At 39.4% G+C, this 16,166-nt stretch overlaps 1 protein-coding gene across 12 annotated transcripts in view; it reads right to left on the bottom strand.

The window, feature by feature from the left end:
- Positions 1 to 16,166, bottom strand: part of kirrel3b (kirre like nephrin family adhesion molecule 3b) — a 164,527-nt gene that overhangs the window by 65,356 nt on the left and 83,005 nt on the right. For all 12 annotated transcript variants that reach the window (XM_032509643.1, XM_032509644.1, XM_032509651.1 and 9 more), the window contains exon 2: positions 4,125 to 4,274. In XM_032509643.1, coding sequence (XP_032365534.1) covers positions 4,125 to 4,274 — 150 coding nt within the window. The remainder of the gene's footprint in view (positions 1 to 4,124; positions 4,275 to 16,166) is intronic.

The raw sequence follows: 16,166 nt of genomic DNA, 5'->3' as shown, positions 1-16,166 counted from the left end.
CAGAGATCTTCAAACACTCCAGTCTTTCACTGTAAAGGTTTTACAGGCTGGTTATACGTTTTAGCGGCCAAAAGGAACATTACAGACTGGGCAGGCTTATAACAGCTGTTACTGTTAACCCTTGAATTTGTCTACTGCAGAAACGCATTGTATGCCCGGATGTAAGTCTAATTAAAGACTTTTGCTTCATTGAATCCAGTTGCCTTTAATAGAGCATGAAGTGGGCCTCATTTTATGCTGGTGGGGTGCATTACAGCCGATTAAGCCACTCTGCATTTAATCCTCCTACGTGTAGCCTTTCATCTTAAGGGTCTATACAGTGGGAGCACAAAGGACAAAAGAACGCCTTAACATCAACATTAAAACTGGGGAGAAGATAAACAGTGGAAGGCAAAATGATTGGCAAGCCAAAAAAACTAAAAAATGAGCAAAGGTGGAAGCTGCACCAGTGAATGATTTGTGCAAAACTAGCTAAACACACTAACCAAACGCATCCCATACGAACACTTGGTCAGGACCCCTGGAGTAACCTTTTTAATGCTCTCTGTACCCCTTTGGCTTTATTTTTCAATGTCAAGGATTGGGTTTAGGTTTAGGCAACAGAACTAGCCTAGTTAGTTAGATTTCCGAAAATATTTTGGTTTGGATTAAAATAAGTACTTACATACGTACGTACGTTACATTACGCAACTTACGAACAGGACACTAGTCACTGCTGCTGTATTTGATGAGATCAGGAGTGAGGATGGGTTGACTAGTCATACAGGTGATAAAATGCTTCCTTTCTTTGTATTTTATAGTACATGCTACAATTTCTCCCACACTGTGTGGTAGCAAGGTTTCAGTAACACAGGTTTTCACAGTGTTAATAGAGACCTTATTAAAACTAAAAGCTTCCATTAATAACATGAATAACCAACTGAAAAAGAGCTTTCTGCTTATTCCCACTCAGAATAATGCCCAAAATAGAGGACACACCATTATATGCAAAGGGTCACCCAGAGAACCATTTTGCTTCAATTTTATGTTCATTGATGAGATTCAAAGCAATAATGCCATTACGGATCACAAGGGTAATGATTATTGCCCATTCTGAATGATGTGACCTTGAGTTGACTCCACCTCTACCTAGTGAGTGAGTGATTGTACCTACCCCCAGAAACAGAATATACTTCAAATGCACTTTGGTGTTGCTTGATCTAATTGTTGCAGGGCGTAAGCCATGTCCATTTATGTTCCACAAACAGATGATCTGGCCAATTACCTCATCTGTGCCTCTGGCCAATTAAGAATAATTTTGCTGTGTGAGGATATGGCTCTGTCCCAGTTTCATCTCTGTAGATTAGCTGGATCCAAAAGGAAAAGCAATTTGCATTTGTGGTGGATAGTAATGACAAGAATATTATAATCTAATTTTAAAACAATGGAAACATACAGTAATGTGTTTTTGTTACCTTATAAGCACCTTGACCATGCATTTTGTCAATATGACTAAAATTACATTGGCAGACATGAAGACTGATCACCTCTGCACACGTAATGCGTACCGATAAAGGGCCATTGATCTTAGATCTCAGCAAATTTCTAACACACAATGTGTTACCCAAAGCAAACAATGTAAAATAGGTCCATTAAGAAGTAATGAATCCATCAGAGGGGAATGGATTTTTCTTGAGGCTGGATCAATGGTGCATGTGTGTGTGTGCATTAAAGTATACAGACACATGAGGCGTGGCCTCGTGATTTATAGCATCACCTAGAACATGTTTCACAGTGTAACCACCGGTGGATAGAAACAGGTTAGCTGCAGCTGTGAACAGGTGACTGGTGTTCAATTTGCTCTCATGAGAGGCGAGAGTGACACATGCTTGCTGCTAAAGGTCTGCTCACTGTCAGCTTCTCCTCTCTAGAGCTCATTTGCCTTTATCCCACAAGTGCATGGCATGATGTATATAAACACTTCCTTTTCCACGTCTTTACTGTATGCACAGGAGAATTCACTTATAGCTGCTTTGTCTGTTACCATCATCATGCATATAGCAGATACTTTCTCTGTCATGCATATTCATGACATTGATTGGTATGTTCTGAGCGGTTGTGGGGCTACTTTGCTTTTCTTTAATTAGAGTGGAAACATGTGACACAAATAGGAATGAATAGGAAATTCAGGGACAGATAGGAATCATTGGCTTTTGTGCCGTGATTTCTTGTGCTGAATGGTGAAAGAGTTCTCTCGGTTTAATCACTGCTCCTGTGAATGGAAACAGGTCCCAGGCGGAGAACACAGTCGCCGACGCAGCTTCTTTCCATAAATTGCAGAGCAGACCTATATTATTGAAATGCTCCATGCAACATTTGATTCGTCACACTTTTTATGTATACAGCTGCCACTTTCCTTTCATTGTGTACATCTTGCAGTGGATGTACCGTCACTCTTTTACTGCTGCATGCATTGCTTGTTTATGTAGGCAGAAGTGATAAAAAGGACAGCTGTGGAGCTCTTTATTTGGAAGAAGTGTCATCTGTCTCAATAGAAGGCACTCTACCCCGTGTATGTATTATAGTGTTGATTTTAGCAACCCATTTTTTCCAGGCAGGCAGCTATTCCGCCTCATACAAAACACTTTTTTTCAACGGTTTAAGAGAGAAAGATCACTCCAACTCTACATCTTGGCCCTGATTATTTAACCAAAGCAGAAGAAGGCAATTTCGTTTCTGGTTGATCTACTGTAGTTTATTCACTTTTTGGTGTGGTGTCCCAGCGTTTTCTGCCTTTTCTCTGTTCTGTTCCTTTCTCTGGCTTTAAACATTGTGAAAATGAGATTTCATCTTATTTTCTTGTCTTGTTAAATCGATAAAAATAGATGACGATAAAACAAACTCTACTCTTCTTCAATTTGAAACTAAATACAATTGCGCTCTCTCTTCATTCCTCTCTCTCATTGTATCTCTAGCAATCATAAGTGCTCTCTCCATGTCTGCCTCCTCTTCCTTCAAAGGAGACTTGAAGACTGCAGGACCGTTGATTACTGCAACCTCTCAGTCTCCCCTGGGCCTGATAAGAACACGAAGAGGGAATAGGATGGCTTTACTGGGGCTCTGTCAGCCACTGAGGTTTAATTACTGACCACACAGGCGACAGAGCCTCCGTTTGTTAAAGGTCAGAGGGGAGAAGAGCCCCAATCTCATGTGAAATATTGATTAAATCGTTCCCAAAGAGACTTTTGTGTTTTAAAAAAAATGGTAGCAGTTAGATATTTTGTCACCTTGCCTCGAATTGCAATTACTCTAGCTTCATCAGTGGTCACACAGGGGTGGCATGCGAGTCAAATTATAATGTTCTAAAAGAAAGACCATGCCCTTATAGAATAACGCATCCTATTGTGTATAGAGTTCTATGTACAGATTCAAATGGATTTCTTTTTTCGGAAGAATTAAATTATCATTTCAGTAAAAGATGTGTGCATACTGCGCTTTTATGGATTTTCTCATTCAAAAGCTAAGTGCTTCAAAGGTTGTAAATGTTTATGTAGAGGAGTAATGTGCTTCCTTGAAATTCATCAAGGTCATGAATATACATAAAACCTCGATTGGTGGAATAACAAGCTTCTAAATAGTAGTCACTTTTACTCCAAATGAAACAATTAGGGCAATTATACATGAGGTGCGGTGTAATTAGAGGATGCCAGATACTCTTCAAAAAGCCATTTAGCAGTCTGAAGCACCAGTGAAAGACCAGTGCTCATATTGATTTCACATTGATTTTTATTCAGATTTTTGTGCTTCTCTGCCAAACAAAAAGTATAAGAGATTTAGGTCTGCATCTTACACAGACAGACATTTTTGATTCTGTTTGGTAATATTGAGTGATAGACTTATTTGTGTTTCACATAACACTTGCAATGTATAACTTCTTATGTAATACAATATTATGAGGCCTCTTATCTGTCTGTGGAGTGATCTATCTGGGAAAGGGTAGGATGTTGACATGTGGGGGCTTTAGATGACAAAAAGCGGCTATTTGAATATGACAGTTATATTAGAGAGTGTAATTAATAGAGGAAACTGAGGGTGGTGGAAAAATCGAGATTGACACACTCAAGGGGGTAAATGCTGTTACTTACCAGCGAGGTCTCTGCCAACTCCCAGGGCCAGGCCATCTTTGATCCATAAGACAACGCCATGGTAACCGGGGATAGTGCATGGTAACGTCACAAGCTGGCCTGCCACCACAACCAGATCCTGTGGCTGTTGGGCAAACATGGCCTCCACCCCTTTAGAACAAAAGAAGAAGGGAAAGGTTTGGTCTTACCCATTTAAATCATTACATCATTCTAATATAATCAGGAAAAGAGGGATAAGAAATTCAAGATTAAAGAGGGGAATAAGTGTGGCTTTACAAACACCTACTTTTAACGTTTCAAGTGCTAAATGAAGGGGAAATGAAGTGAAGTGCACCATATGCCCATTTCCACCAATTTCACTCAAACCCCTTGTCAAAGTTAAGTTGAAGGGCCCTAAAGGGTGATTTACAAATGTGGCATATTCTTTTACTATTCATGATATGGAGACAAGATACTGTACAGGCATCAGAGGTGTCAGTGCAGCACCAGGACTGAAGCACAGGTGAAGAGACAGTAGTCACAGTTCAGATTGGTTAAATTATGAAAGATGTCCCCGTACAGATGGGCTGAGCTCTTACACACCACAGCAGATAACATGATCTTGTCTGCCAACACTGCTCTAGTGGCATACATTAACTCGAGCTCACACCCATGTATTCCAACTGTGCAACTGCTATTAGATGCACTCCTCTTCTTTCTGTTCAGGCAGAAAGTGGTGTGCAGTGAACTCCATTAGAGGCAGAGGGTGTGTTAATCGGGAGGGGTACGGTGGCGGTGGAGAGGGTGGGGGGGTAGTGTTGTGGATCAGAGTGGAGGGTACAAAGTGGTACTGATGTGTAGTTAGAAACACTGGCAGGCTGCCTATCAACTAAAGCCCTCACACTCATACACACTGCCATGTATTCATACAGACACAGTCTGATTTGGGAGCACAAACTGAAGCAAAGGTTTAAAAGTGTCACTTTCTCTCTCACACTTTACTGAAACAGTTTTAGTTAGCAGCTTTTTCTTATTTTTAAACTTCTAAGTTCGATTACTTAGATCTGAATGTCTGCCTTTTTCTTGAACAACTTTTTCAATCTCCTTGATATGTGCAGCTGCAAAATTACAGGCACACATACAAAAAAGTGCATGTAGTTCTATTACACTGAAATGGGCTCTCACACACACATTTTTTTCAACTCAGCCATATGCAAATAAAAAGCTGATAGAAGAATAACATGTAGTGAATTACAATTATAAGCAGAGCAAAGACAGCGTGTTTTCATCTTACAACATATTTGTATCACATTGCAATCATCTTTGCAGGCTTTTTTTATTCAAAGGACATTGCTTATCCTATTGCAGACAAGGAAACTGAACAGCTTTGTTCTTCTATTTCAAACCTCATCAGAGAAAAGATTGTTGTCATACAAGAAACTGATTTTAATTTAGTTGGAAAATGCCATTAGAATCCCAACAAGTCATTTTTCAACCTTGAACTGATTTCCATGTGATGGATAGCTTGTTAGAGATGCAAGCAGAAGTTTTTGCATTGATTCATGTGCTCTCTTTCCTGTGCACACTGTCACATCTACACATAGACAGAAAGACACAATCCTGCCTCATTTTAATATATATCTATTACTAAACCCACATCAGAAAAAATATATGATGTGCTGTGCCGGAAAGCACACTGGGCTTTTCATCATCTGGAGACTTAACAGCTTCTCCCTGGCTAACCAGGCCCTTTGTAAGTGTGCATGTGTATTAGTTGATGCTGGCTAAGTGAGACTTTATCTCACCATATGTATTGCCCTTCAAACCTCAACAGACCCGACTGTCAACCCACGTGAGGAGTTTATCTCGGCTGTACTCTGCTACACATTCAACACAGATGAAGCACGCTAATATATAAACAGCTTCTCGACAGATCTCTTGGCATGTTCGGGAAAAACAATGTAAACGCCAGGGAATCTTGTATCTGCTCAGTCATGACAGATATTATCAAACAGTTCAGCCTGTGCTATAATCAATTTAACATTGGAGGGATGTCTCTGTTGGCAGCACACATGCCTGCATACTTCCAACAAGCTGTCTATGTCCTCACTCCTGTCCCCATTCTCTGGACAACTCGCCTCATGTGTTATCAAGAAAAAATTGATTGGAGATTCTTTTTTAGGTTACCCATCATGCTGTTGAACATTTTCTCCAGACAGAGCAGCGCAGTTTCAGCTTGAAAGATATACATAGATAAGATATACATAGATTTGATGATGCGTCTGCACAGGATCAGATTTTAGCGCTTTATTACATGCAGTAGGAGTTCATGCAAATTCGGTGCCATATTTTGCCCTGAAACTATTGTAAAGACATTTCTCAAACAGCCTCCTCCAAAATATTAATTAACTATGCTTACACATCTTTTACATACGTAACAGACAAATACCTTACATGTGAGCCATTACTTCTAGCTTCACTTTAACTTGAGCTGCATGACTTAAAGGGGCACTGCATTTATTTTGCAAAGCAAGTTCAGTTTAGTCAGTCTTTAGTCAGTCTTCTGTGGATCTAAAGGGAGCTTTTGAAAGTCTTAATAAAAAACCCTGATGATGTAATAGGTTTTCCACATGACACTAATAAGTTGCATTATGGGAATTGCAGAATCCCGTGTTTTGTGATTTTGACACATATTGAAGACTTAGACAGACAGAATTCAACCCAAATGCAAAGCAAATGTTTGAGTTTGATAGCAAGATCATTTATCTTTATTTGTATTAGTAGTGAGACACTCTGGAGAGGAGGAGGGGCTCCATGTATCAACAATGTTTCTTTTGCCATCTTTCTTCTTCTTCTTTCATCAACAATGGCCAGAAAAAAAAATATTGCTGTCTTGTCTTGTCTGTGGTTCATAACATGATCCAGAGACGCACACAGCCCACATTGGGCTCGGCCAGCGTGGAAACATTGCTTGAAAGCTTCGCAGCCGACCTCGACCTGATCTGATCTGATCTGATCTCCAGCGGGACATGGAGAGCTCCAGACATGGTAGCAGCGGCACAACCCCCCTGGAGCGCACCACCAGTGTTGGTGGAATAGCAAGCTCAGAGACCCTCAGACCAAAGCAGACAAAACGTAGCAAGTAGCAAGATTGCTACATAGCATAGAAACAAAACATGCATGACATAAGCATGAAGTGCATTCAACAACAACAACAACCCCCACCAGCCAATCAAAATCAAGACGGACGTCGGCCTACCTCTATATGATCTGTATTTTCCTATAAGTTTGTACTGTTGCAATTTGAAGACTGATGTCCCAGAAGGGCTATTAAAATACACCAGTGATATTAAGAATCAAAACACTTAACTGATACCAACTTGTACTTGTCACTTGGAGCAGTTAAATAGTGACTTCCTTCATTCAATTTAAAGCCTGGCTGAGTCTTCATAGGGACACAGCAGTAAATAAATGAGGTGATGTGTTTGAGGAGGCTGGGGCTTACATCAAGGTGGCTACATTCATTCATCCATCCCTTCTGTACGGAATAAATCCTTGTCACACCTGTGACCTGCCACATTTATCCTTCACTGGGCAACACAGCGTTAGCAAAAAGCTTTGCCCCAATCAAGGCATGTGCCCTTCTTTGTTCTCTGCCGGGCATGATATGCAACAGAGGGAAGAAAAACCCTGTCTCCCCACTAAATGGAAAATAGTTTCATAACAAATATCCACAATTAAAATGACTACAGTGTATGTAACTTCTGAATGTTTTCTAAAGCTCTGTCATTTTTCATACGATGGTTTTAAATGACCTGTAACAGCAAACGAGACTAACAGGGAATAGAATGCTGCCCAGGTTCGATTTTTCCCGGTAGACTGTGCTGCAGTAACCCATTCTGATCGGTCACAGATTTTTTTTTAAGACCTTAAAAGCCTGTGTATGTATGTCTGTATGCCAGCAAAGCCAAATAAAAGCAGGGGATTTATTTATATAGGCCTAATTGTATTCTAATGTCATTTTAGAAGTTATCTGCTGTAGTTATGGCTGATACTGGGGCAGGCCCAACACAGGATAGAAGGAAATTAAACAAAGGACAACTTAAAGATAAAAAAAGGAAAAGGAAAGAGAAAGACAACGATAACGATAACGTGAGTCCCACTCGGTTGGGCTATGGAGACAATTAAGGGATTGTAAGTGATTCAGAACCAACCCCTAATTGGACTTCAGGTATGTAATATGTCTATTTTATTCATAAAATGAACACACAGTGTCAGTGATACCCGGTTTAGCTCACAATGCATCCAAAGTAGGCTAAGTTACTGTATGCAACATGTATGTAAAGATGCATCTGTATGTTAAGCAAAACATTCATTGTGACTATATGACCTCCCGCTAATGCTAACTCAGTAATATACAGTGGAAAATACAGCACCGTAAAGAAAAGACCTTTACGACAATAGTTGTGGTAAAACACTACCATTTTTTTCCAAAGCGGCCACTAGAATCAATACTAAAGTTATATATATCTCACTTTAGACTCCTTCACTGACATTAATATGAGGGGTGGAGGGTAATTGTGCTCAGTTGCCCGCAGAGTTGAAGAACCACATTAATAATGCTTTATTAAGCATCCTAACAGGGTTTACTAAAGAGCTTAGTCACAAACAACATGAATAAAAAATGAAAAACATGCCAATTTACTGTGAGACAAATGAGCCTTGACTTCAGGGGTTCGGTTCTGTAAACGTGTGGGCACAAAGAACAGAAACAGACAACTTTTGTCGGTCACTAGAGACAGCAGCTCTGTGGGTTTTCTCACTCAGCAACAGCCAAACCTGTACTATGAATAGAACTTCAAATAATAACACAAGTGAACCTCTTAGTTTGTTTTCATCTATTGTCTGGGAAGATTAGTGACAATAAGGGAGAAATGTTTTACTTCAGCACTTTGGATTTGCTAAATTGGGCATGGTGCTTTTGCTCAAATCTTTCATAGGAGCAAATCCACCCATTAGCTAACAGTCACCTTTCCTTATATAATCACACACTTCACAACTTAGATGGTATCTTAGCATAAGGTCCAGTTATCATATGGAGAGCAACAGCTTTTCAACAGCGCTCCTAATGCAACTGCAGGCCACATCTGTAAGGAAAAAAAGTTGCATATAGTAGATTTGTCCGCATGGGGTTATGCTGCACAAACTCTTAACAGACAACCTCTGGCTGTGCAGATATTACATAACAATCGCCATGAATTAAATCTGTCAACAAAGATCAGGTTATTACAAGGAACAGCGCTCAATGCTTGTCTATAATGATCGATTTCCAAATGCACACAAAAAATAAAAAAACATATTTTCAAAATGTATATATACACATTTCTGTATATATAAAAGCAAATTAGGGTGGTGAAACCCCTTGCAAACATGTTTGCATTAACTCTTACATTATATATTTATGTGCATCAAATCCTAGATTATGATTCATGCTGGGTGTAATTGCATGCCCTGCATTTAGAAAGGTGAGGCCAGCTCAATCTTTGATAAGGACTGCCCAGTTGTTTCAAATGGAAAAAAGCAGGTAGTTAAAGACTGCACAGAGCTATATTCATAATGTGGATGGCACTTTGCATTGCCTAATGTTGTCATTTCACTTCAGATAATTTGTTTACCATTGGACGGCTGCTGCATTTCCACACACTACAGCACTATTTTCCCCTCAGTGCTAACTGCCCCCAATTTCATCGCTCTTTGCCAATCAGGCCTGGAAATTACCGTTACGGACACACATCCAGCCCACTTCAGAGAAATAATCAGCATGCTGTCTGTTCGGCATGTGGCCACACAGCACCAAAGCTTAGCCCAGGATCATTATGAAAAACTATTACCCCTCTGGCCCGGGTATTTTATACCAGCAATTTAGATGCACAGGGGGGTTTCAGAATACGGAGGAGTAGGTGAGTTGGTCATATGTATTGTAGTTTGGTAGCCAAAGACCACAGTTTCTTTTTAATGACAATGCCACTGGAAGTTTCCAGTGGTATGTAAGTGGAAGCAGTAGAAAGAGAAACAGGTGGGGGGAACTGAGGGGGAGAGGTTTATTTTTATCTTCCTCTAACCCACTGGTAGGGTTGCCTTGCCTTGTTACTTTTGATAAAGGTATGAATTTAGAGAATACATTAAAAAAATTCTTATAGATCCTATTGCAATGATCGTCACATAAAAAATATCATGCACTTGCCATGCAGGGGCCCCTACTGGTCCATTTGATTAAACCACAAAGAGCAGATGAACCCAAAGGAACCAAAAAAGTACATTTTCCAAGCACATGAACAGACTTTCTTTTACCTACCCTTTCCAAAGCTTTGTAAATGATTACTTAACACTTCTAAAAGGACCCCACCTGTTTCTTTTTTGGCCTGTAGTTAAATGCCCTGCAATTAGCATTACTCATCTAAACTGCAACTGAAAGTTGCCTGTTGCAATGCACAGCCAATCTATCTCTCCACCAGACCTCCTACTCCTCTGAATCAGCAGCAGACGTTTTTGTCCTTCATCAACAGACACTGATTAGTGATACACCCACAACTCCAGCATGCATTCTCTCCTTCTCACCATAGGTCTCAAGGCCATGGTTTGGTCACTTTAATTATCTGCAGCATGATCATTAATTTGACACTGTCAGTGAAGCATGCTGCTGTGACATTCATCAATCCATAGCAACCACAAAAGAATGACTTCTATCTCGCCTGTGGTTATATGACTCCATCAAATTTTGAAAAGGAAGCGACCATACTTTCAGAGATGTTAAAGCAACTAATTACAAATCATGGCCACTGAAAGTCACACTTTGATCAACTATGTTTTATAATCTAATTTATTTACAATATTAATTGAGAAGAAATGGGTCACCCAATAGTTCTGATGAGCTGTAATTGATGCCTATTAACTAGACATACAAAATTAATGAAAATATTAAAAAATATTAAAGGTCCCATGACATGGTGCTCTTTGGATGCTTTTATATAGACCTTAGTGGTCCCCTAATACTCTATCTGAAGTTTCTTTTATATAGACCTTAGAGGTCCCCTAATACTGTATCGGAAGTCTCTTTTATATAGACCTTAGTGGTCTCCTAATACTGTATCTGAAGTCTCTTTCCCAAAATTCAGCCTTGGTGCAGAATTACAGCCACTAGAGCCAGTCCACAATGAGCTTTCCTTAGTATGTGCCATTTTGTAGTCTGTAGCTTTTTAAATGAGGGTGAGACTGTAGCTTTAAAAAAAATACTTAAAAAAAAAAGGATCAATGTTGACATCTTTGGCTTGTGACAAGACATTTTTTTTGCATTAGACTTAAATGAGTGAAATGATGAGGACTTTCTTATTGATTTCATCTGATGTACTGCCTAAGGAAAAGACAGCCTGGATGAATGCAGTGTTTCTCGGTGAGATTGTGCAGTAACACTAATGTGTAAAATCTGAGGGCATACAGGAACCAACTTTGCAGGTTAATGTGCCTGAAAATAAATAGTTTAGCTCACCTTGTTGAAATAAATCTGTAAAACTCCATGAACAATACAGCATGTAGTTACTAAGAGAGAAAGTCTACATCCAAAAGTAACACAGGAAATGGTTTAGGTACAACACCTTTGCATGAACTCAAGGCATTTTGACATAAATTGCCTTTAGTGAGTTCTAAAAAGAGGAAATTACATAAGACCATTGTAAAAAAAAAAGTGTACCTTCAGAGAGAGGAAGAACAAAGATAATGCCTGAAATATTTCCCACATTTACGCTTTGCTCAAGGTGATACATGAGTATTCACTGTAACAATGTTTTTTTTTTCTGTCAAATTCTGGATTTTGACATTTTTTAAACCGTTTGTTGCAAATGTTTTGGCCCCCTTTTTCTCAGAGCACCGACTGTAGGCTTTCGTTACATAGGTTACTTCATTACAATAATAAATATTTTATAAAGCTCTGTCAAGCCCATAAGAGGAGGCGTGCATTTCTATCAATCTGTCTTCCTCATCAGAATGTTCAAATCCTTTTTCCTGCCTGTCCACTTGTGAAACAAACACAGTTGTATGCAGACTGATAATACGCCGAGCCTATCTATGGTGCGACGGCTGCCATTATTATAAAGATTTGTCTGTGGAAATTAAAATTCATGAAGCAGGGATGATAAACATCAGTGCTGCTAGAAGACGTTGTATTTATGCCCTCTCTCACACTGTGCATTAGTGGAGCATGACAGTTGCCAAGACATAATCAAGACGGACCGCCTCTGATGATGACTTCTAAAAATTACAAATGGCAACAGAGGGAAGGCCTTGAAGGCTTTATAATATGCTACACGACCAGAAAAATTGGAATTCCATGGACATCAGTAGCTGGGGTTTCAAGGGCCCCAAACAGACTATTGAATCTAGGCTGCATCTTTTCTGGCAGTTGAAATACCAGGGGTCCAAAGGTCATCAAGACATTATGAGCCATATAATGGATTCTCACCCTCAAGAAAATTTGTTTTAACATCTCCTATAAATTGTAATTTCCCCACTGGGGATCAATAAACAATACACATTTATCATGGATAAAAAGAGAGCATGCTGGAATATAATGGTCTTTAAGGTTGTCAGCTTCTAAACAGTCTGAGTAGTGTGAAATCAAACACACAAAGTAATCCACTTACTAGATGTATCTGAGCTTTGTTCTGGATACACAAGACTTAGTCTGACCACTGATTGTAATTACTGTTATAAAGCAGCAACTTCTGTGGGCTGGTTTCCAAGGTAACTACAGTTCAAAGAGAACGGCTGAAATATTCTAGTTAGCATAAATGCGACTGAATGCCATATAACCCTCCTCCGCTGGCTGGTATTGATTAAAAAAAAGTGTAGGGAAATGAAGCGCCTCGCTTTGCAAACCGGACTACTTTATTTTAGCGTACACTTTTGCATAATGGAAAGCAGGGACATAAAAGAGATGCAAATGAGATGGAGAAGAGAAGAAGTTTGGGACTTTAGATGGGCCCTGATTGAATAGGAAGGGTCCCTTCTGTTTCTCTACTCCATCATCACATCCTTTCTTTGTCAACTTTTACCAATTCATCGCCTCCTGCCTCTTCAGAGCGCTGTGCCACTGGGGTATTTGTTTGTTTTCAGAGCTCAAGGCCAGCCGTGCTATTGTTTCTCTGCTGACACATCAACACTTGAGTGTTTACTGAGTGTAAGAAGTCACTTGATTTGCAAAGGGAATATGTTTGTGCAGGAGAGGGATCTTAAAGGGTGTTCAACATGAGCTTACATTGGGATTGATCATGTTCATTAAGGAATGATGAGCATTTCAAACAGACTCAGGTGGTTGATTTGATGGATGTGGTGTGAAGAGGGCCTTAGTCCAAAAGGGCATTTCATATATTTTGAGGGAGAGTCCCATTTTTCTATTACATGATATGTCACAGGCACAGAAAGCCACATTAAGCTGCCTTTTGTCCAGCCATAACTCATATTGTGTAGGGCTGACAAGATAAAAGTGTACCTTGACTTTCAAGACTTGGAGCAGGTTCTCTTTGAGTAAGATCAAATCAAGAGATAGATCAAAGCTCTTGGGGAAAAAAAGCCGAAAGGGATATATCTGTGTGTTGGGAATGTGTCCAATTCATACAAACAATTTAATAAATCAAAGAAATTTCTAACATGCAAGGTGTTCAGATTTGGGATAAAAACCCATATTTCACATGTTTGAATAATATCTCTTAGGTATTTGTTAAAGAACATTTTGGTTTTTCCTCGTTTTCACAACGTTATTGTAAATAAAATGCACTGGTACATTTTGTGATGCATATATTGAGGCTACATTTCTTTCATAAAATGAAAAAAAATATACATATTATAGAAGGCAAACCTATAACAAAGGTGAACTGTGGGGAAGGAGTCTCCATAAATAAGTCACCCTTAAATATACTATTTTGTCCAGGTTCTCACAGCACACAGTGATGGCAAAGTGATGTTTTTTTTTGTCATGTCTGTCAAGGTCTCTCTTAACTCTTCACTCTATACAACAAAAACTGTGTATAAACACACAGAATTTTGTTTTTTATGAGAAAACATTTAGCAACAAAAGATGTCTGCATTGTCGATGGCAAGATGTACCAAGGTACAATGAGTGAGATCTGGAAAGAAATATAGCCTCCATTAGTTTCCTGCAACTGATTCACATGTTTGAATTGCTTTTGCAGATACAAAGATAGACAGACAGATAGAAGTGGAAGAAATTGTGATATCACTTTTTTTCGAACATAAATTCCCCTTATACATGGCTTTATTAATTCAAAAATGTCCAATTTCCTGTTTGCTTTAATGGATTAGAGGGGAAAGAATAAAACAGAAAGAATGATGAGACCCCTGCTCCTACCATTTCTCAAGGGACACAGCAGTTAATGCTCACATTTCTTCAGTTGAGATAGATTTATAATTATCCACTTCCAGTGATTAATGATCTTATAATTATCTGCGAAGACATATATCAACACAGACTTGTGTGGCTTCACTCACAATCTTATTCTGTGATAATAATGACAATAACACTCTAAGGCTGGGGAGATAAGCACCGTGTCATTGATAGTAAGTCACAGTGCATATTCCTAACTAAATAGCATATTTTCGGAAACGTTTTCTTGGCCTGGAAACAATCTTCTAACTGTTATGTAGCCATAAACCTCTGCCACGTTAAGAATAACTAACATAAGCAGTGTCATGGTTACTTTTCTGTAATATTTTATTTATTACATTAGGAAATTTAACAATCAGCAAGCAAAAATTGGAATGGTCTTCCGGAAAGAAAGGAATGCGGCCTCATTAAAATAGATGTTCTCCCTGAGCTTTCTCTGACTCATAAAATCCTCATTTGCCACCCTCCAGACAGTGGAGACATCCATTTTCCTCTCGTCTTCAACTCTTTGCTTTCCTTGGAGACAGCCTCATCTCATTTTTCTTCACTGGCTGCTGTGACATTGAAAGAGACCCCTAATCAAAACATTTGTCTTTCTTTCAGCCTGCGCTCAGACCGGTGAATGAGAGCTGACACCAGTGGGAGATGTATTTGTCCCAATAAGGGCCTCATCGCCGTGTCACCGCCGGGCAAGTGTTTTATCTCGACAGGGCACTGATGAATCCGCTACTTAGCCTTGATTTGGAGGAGAGGCTCGCCACTGCCAAAGTACCAGGTTAAATCACAACGTCAGTGGCTCAGCCATGGCCATTACAGCCAACTCAGACATTCTGCCTTTACCATAAATGTTGCAATAAGGATCTCTACCTTCTCTTTTGTGAAATGAGCTGTAATTACAATGTAGTGTTGTACCAGCAATGTCAACTATAGTATATTTTCTTGTATTACCACTTTTGTTCATGTGAACGTCATGCATGTGTCAATCATGGAACTTTATAAAGTTCCAGGATGTCTGCCTTTTTCTGCAGACAGTGAAAACAGCTGTCTTAACACCATTTCTTAGGTGGTGTTAAGCCATTGTTGAACTGCTAAACTTCAGAATCTTAACATACTATTTAGCTCAAGCCTCTTATGCATTGGCAACATGCGTTGCCTAATTAAACTAACTAGCTAAAAGGAGAAGAAAATAGGCACACCACATAAGACAGCCTATTGAGATAGTTTATAGCTCAGCAGAAAACTACTGATCTTTTGTGTGATTTTCAAAGGGCGCCGTTTCAAAGGAAGGGCTTAGACGTTTGCACTCATCAGCCATATGCTTGTGCCATGTTCAAATTACAAAACAACTCCATCCATAGACAGTAAATCACCAAAGGTTTGATTTTCTGACTGATCATTTTCGCCACCTGCTCATAATGGCAGGGCTTTAATGACAAGCTCCATTTTTCCATTCAAGAGTATTTAACTTAACCCGTCTGGTTATCAGATTGTAAGGTGTAAGCAGCTCTAAACGCAGGTGATGAGGATGAGTGTAATACACTTTGGATTTAACCAAATGCAAGAGAGAGAGAGAGAGAGAGAGAGAGAGAGAGAGAGAGAGAGAGAGA

This window comes from Etheostoma spectabile, chromosome 3 (assembly GCF_008692095.1).
Source record: "Etheostoma spectabile isolate EspeVRDwgs_2016 chromosome 3, UIUC_Espe_1.0, whole genome shotgun sequence".
Lineage (NCBI taxonomy): Eukaryota > Metazoa > Chordata > Actinopteri > Perciformes > Percidae > Etheostoma > Etheostoma spectabile.
The sequence above is the reverse complement of the archived record's forward strand: the minus strand, read 5'-3'. Positions and strand labels throughout refer to the sequence as shown.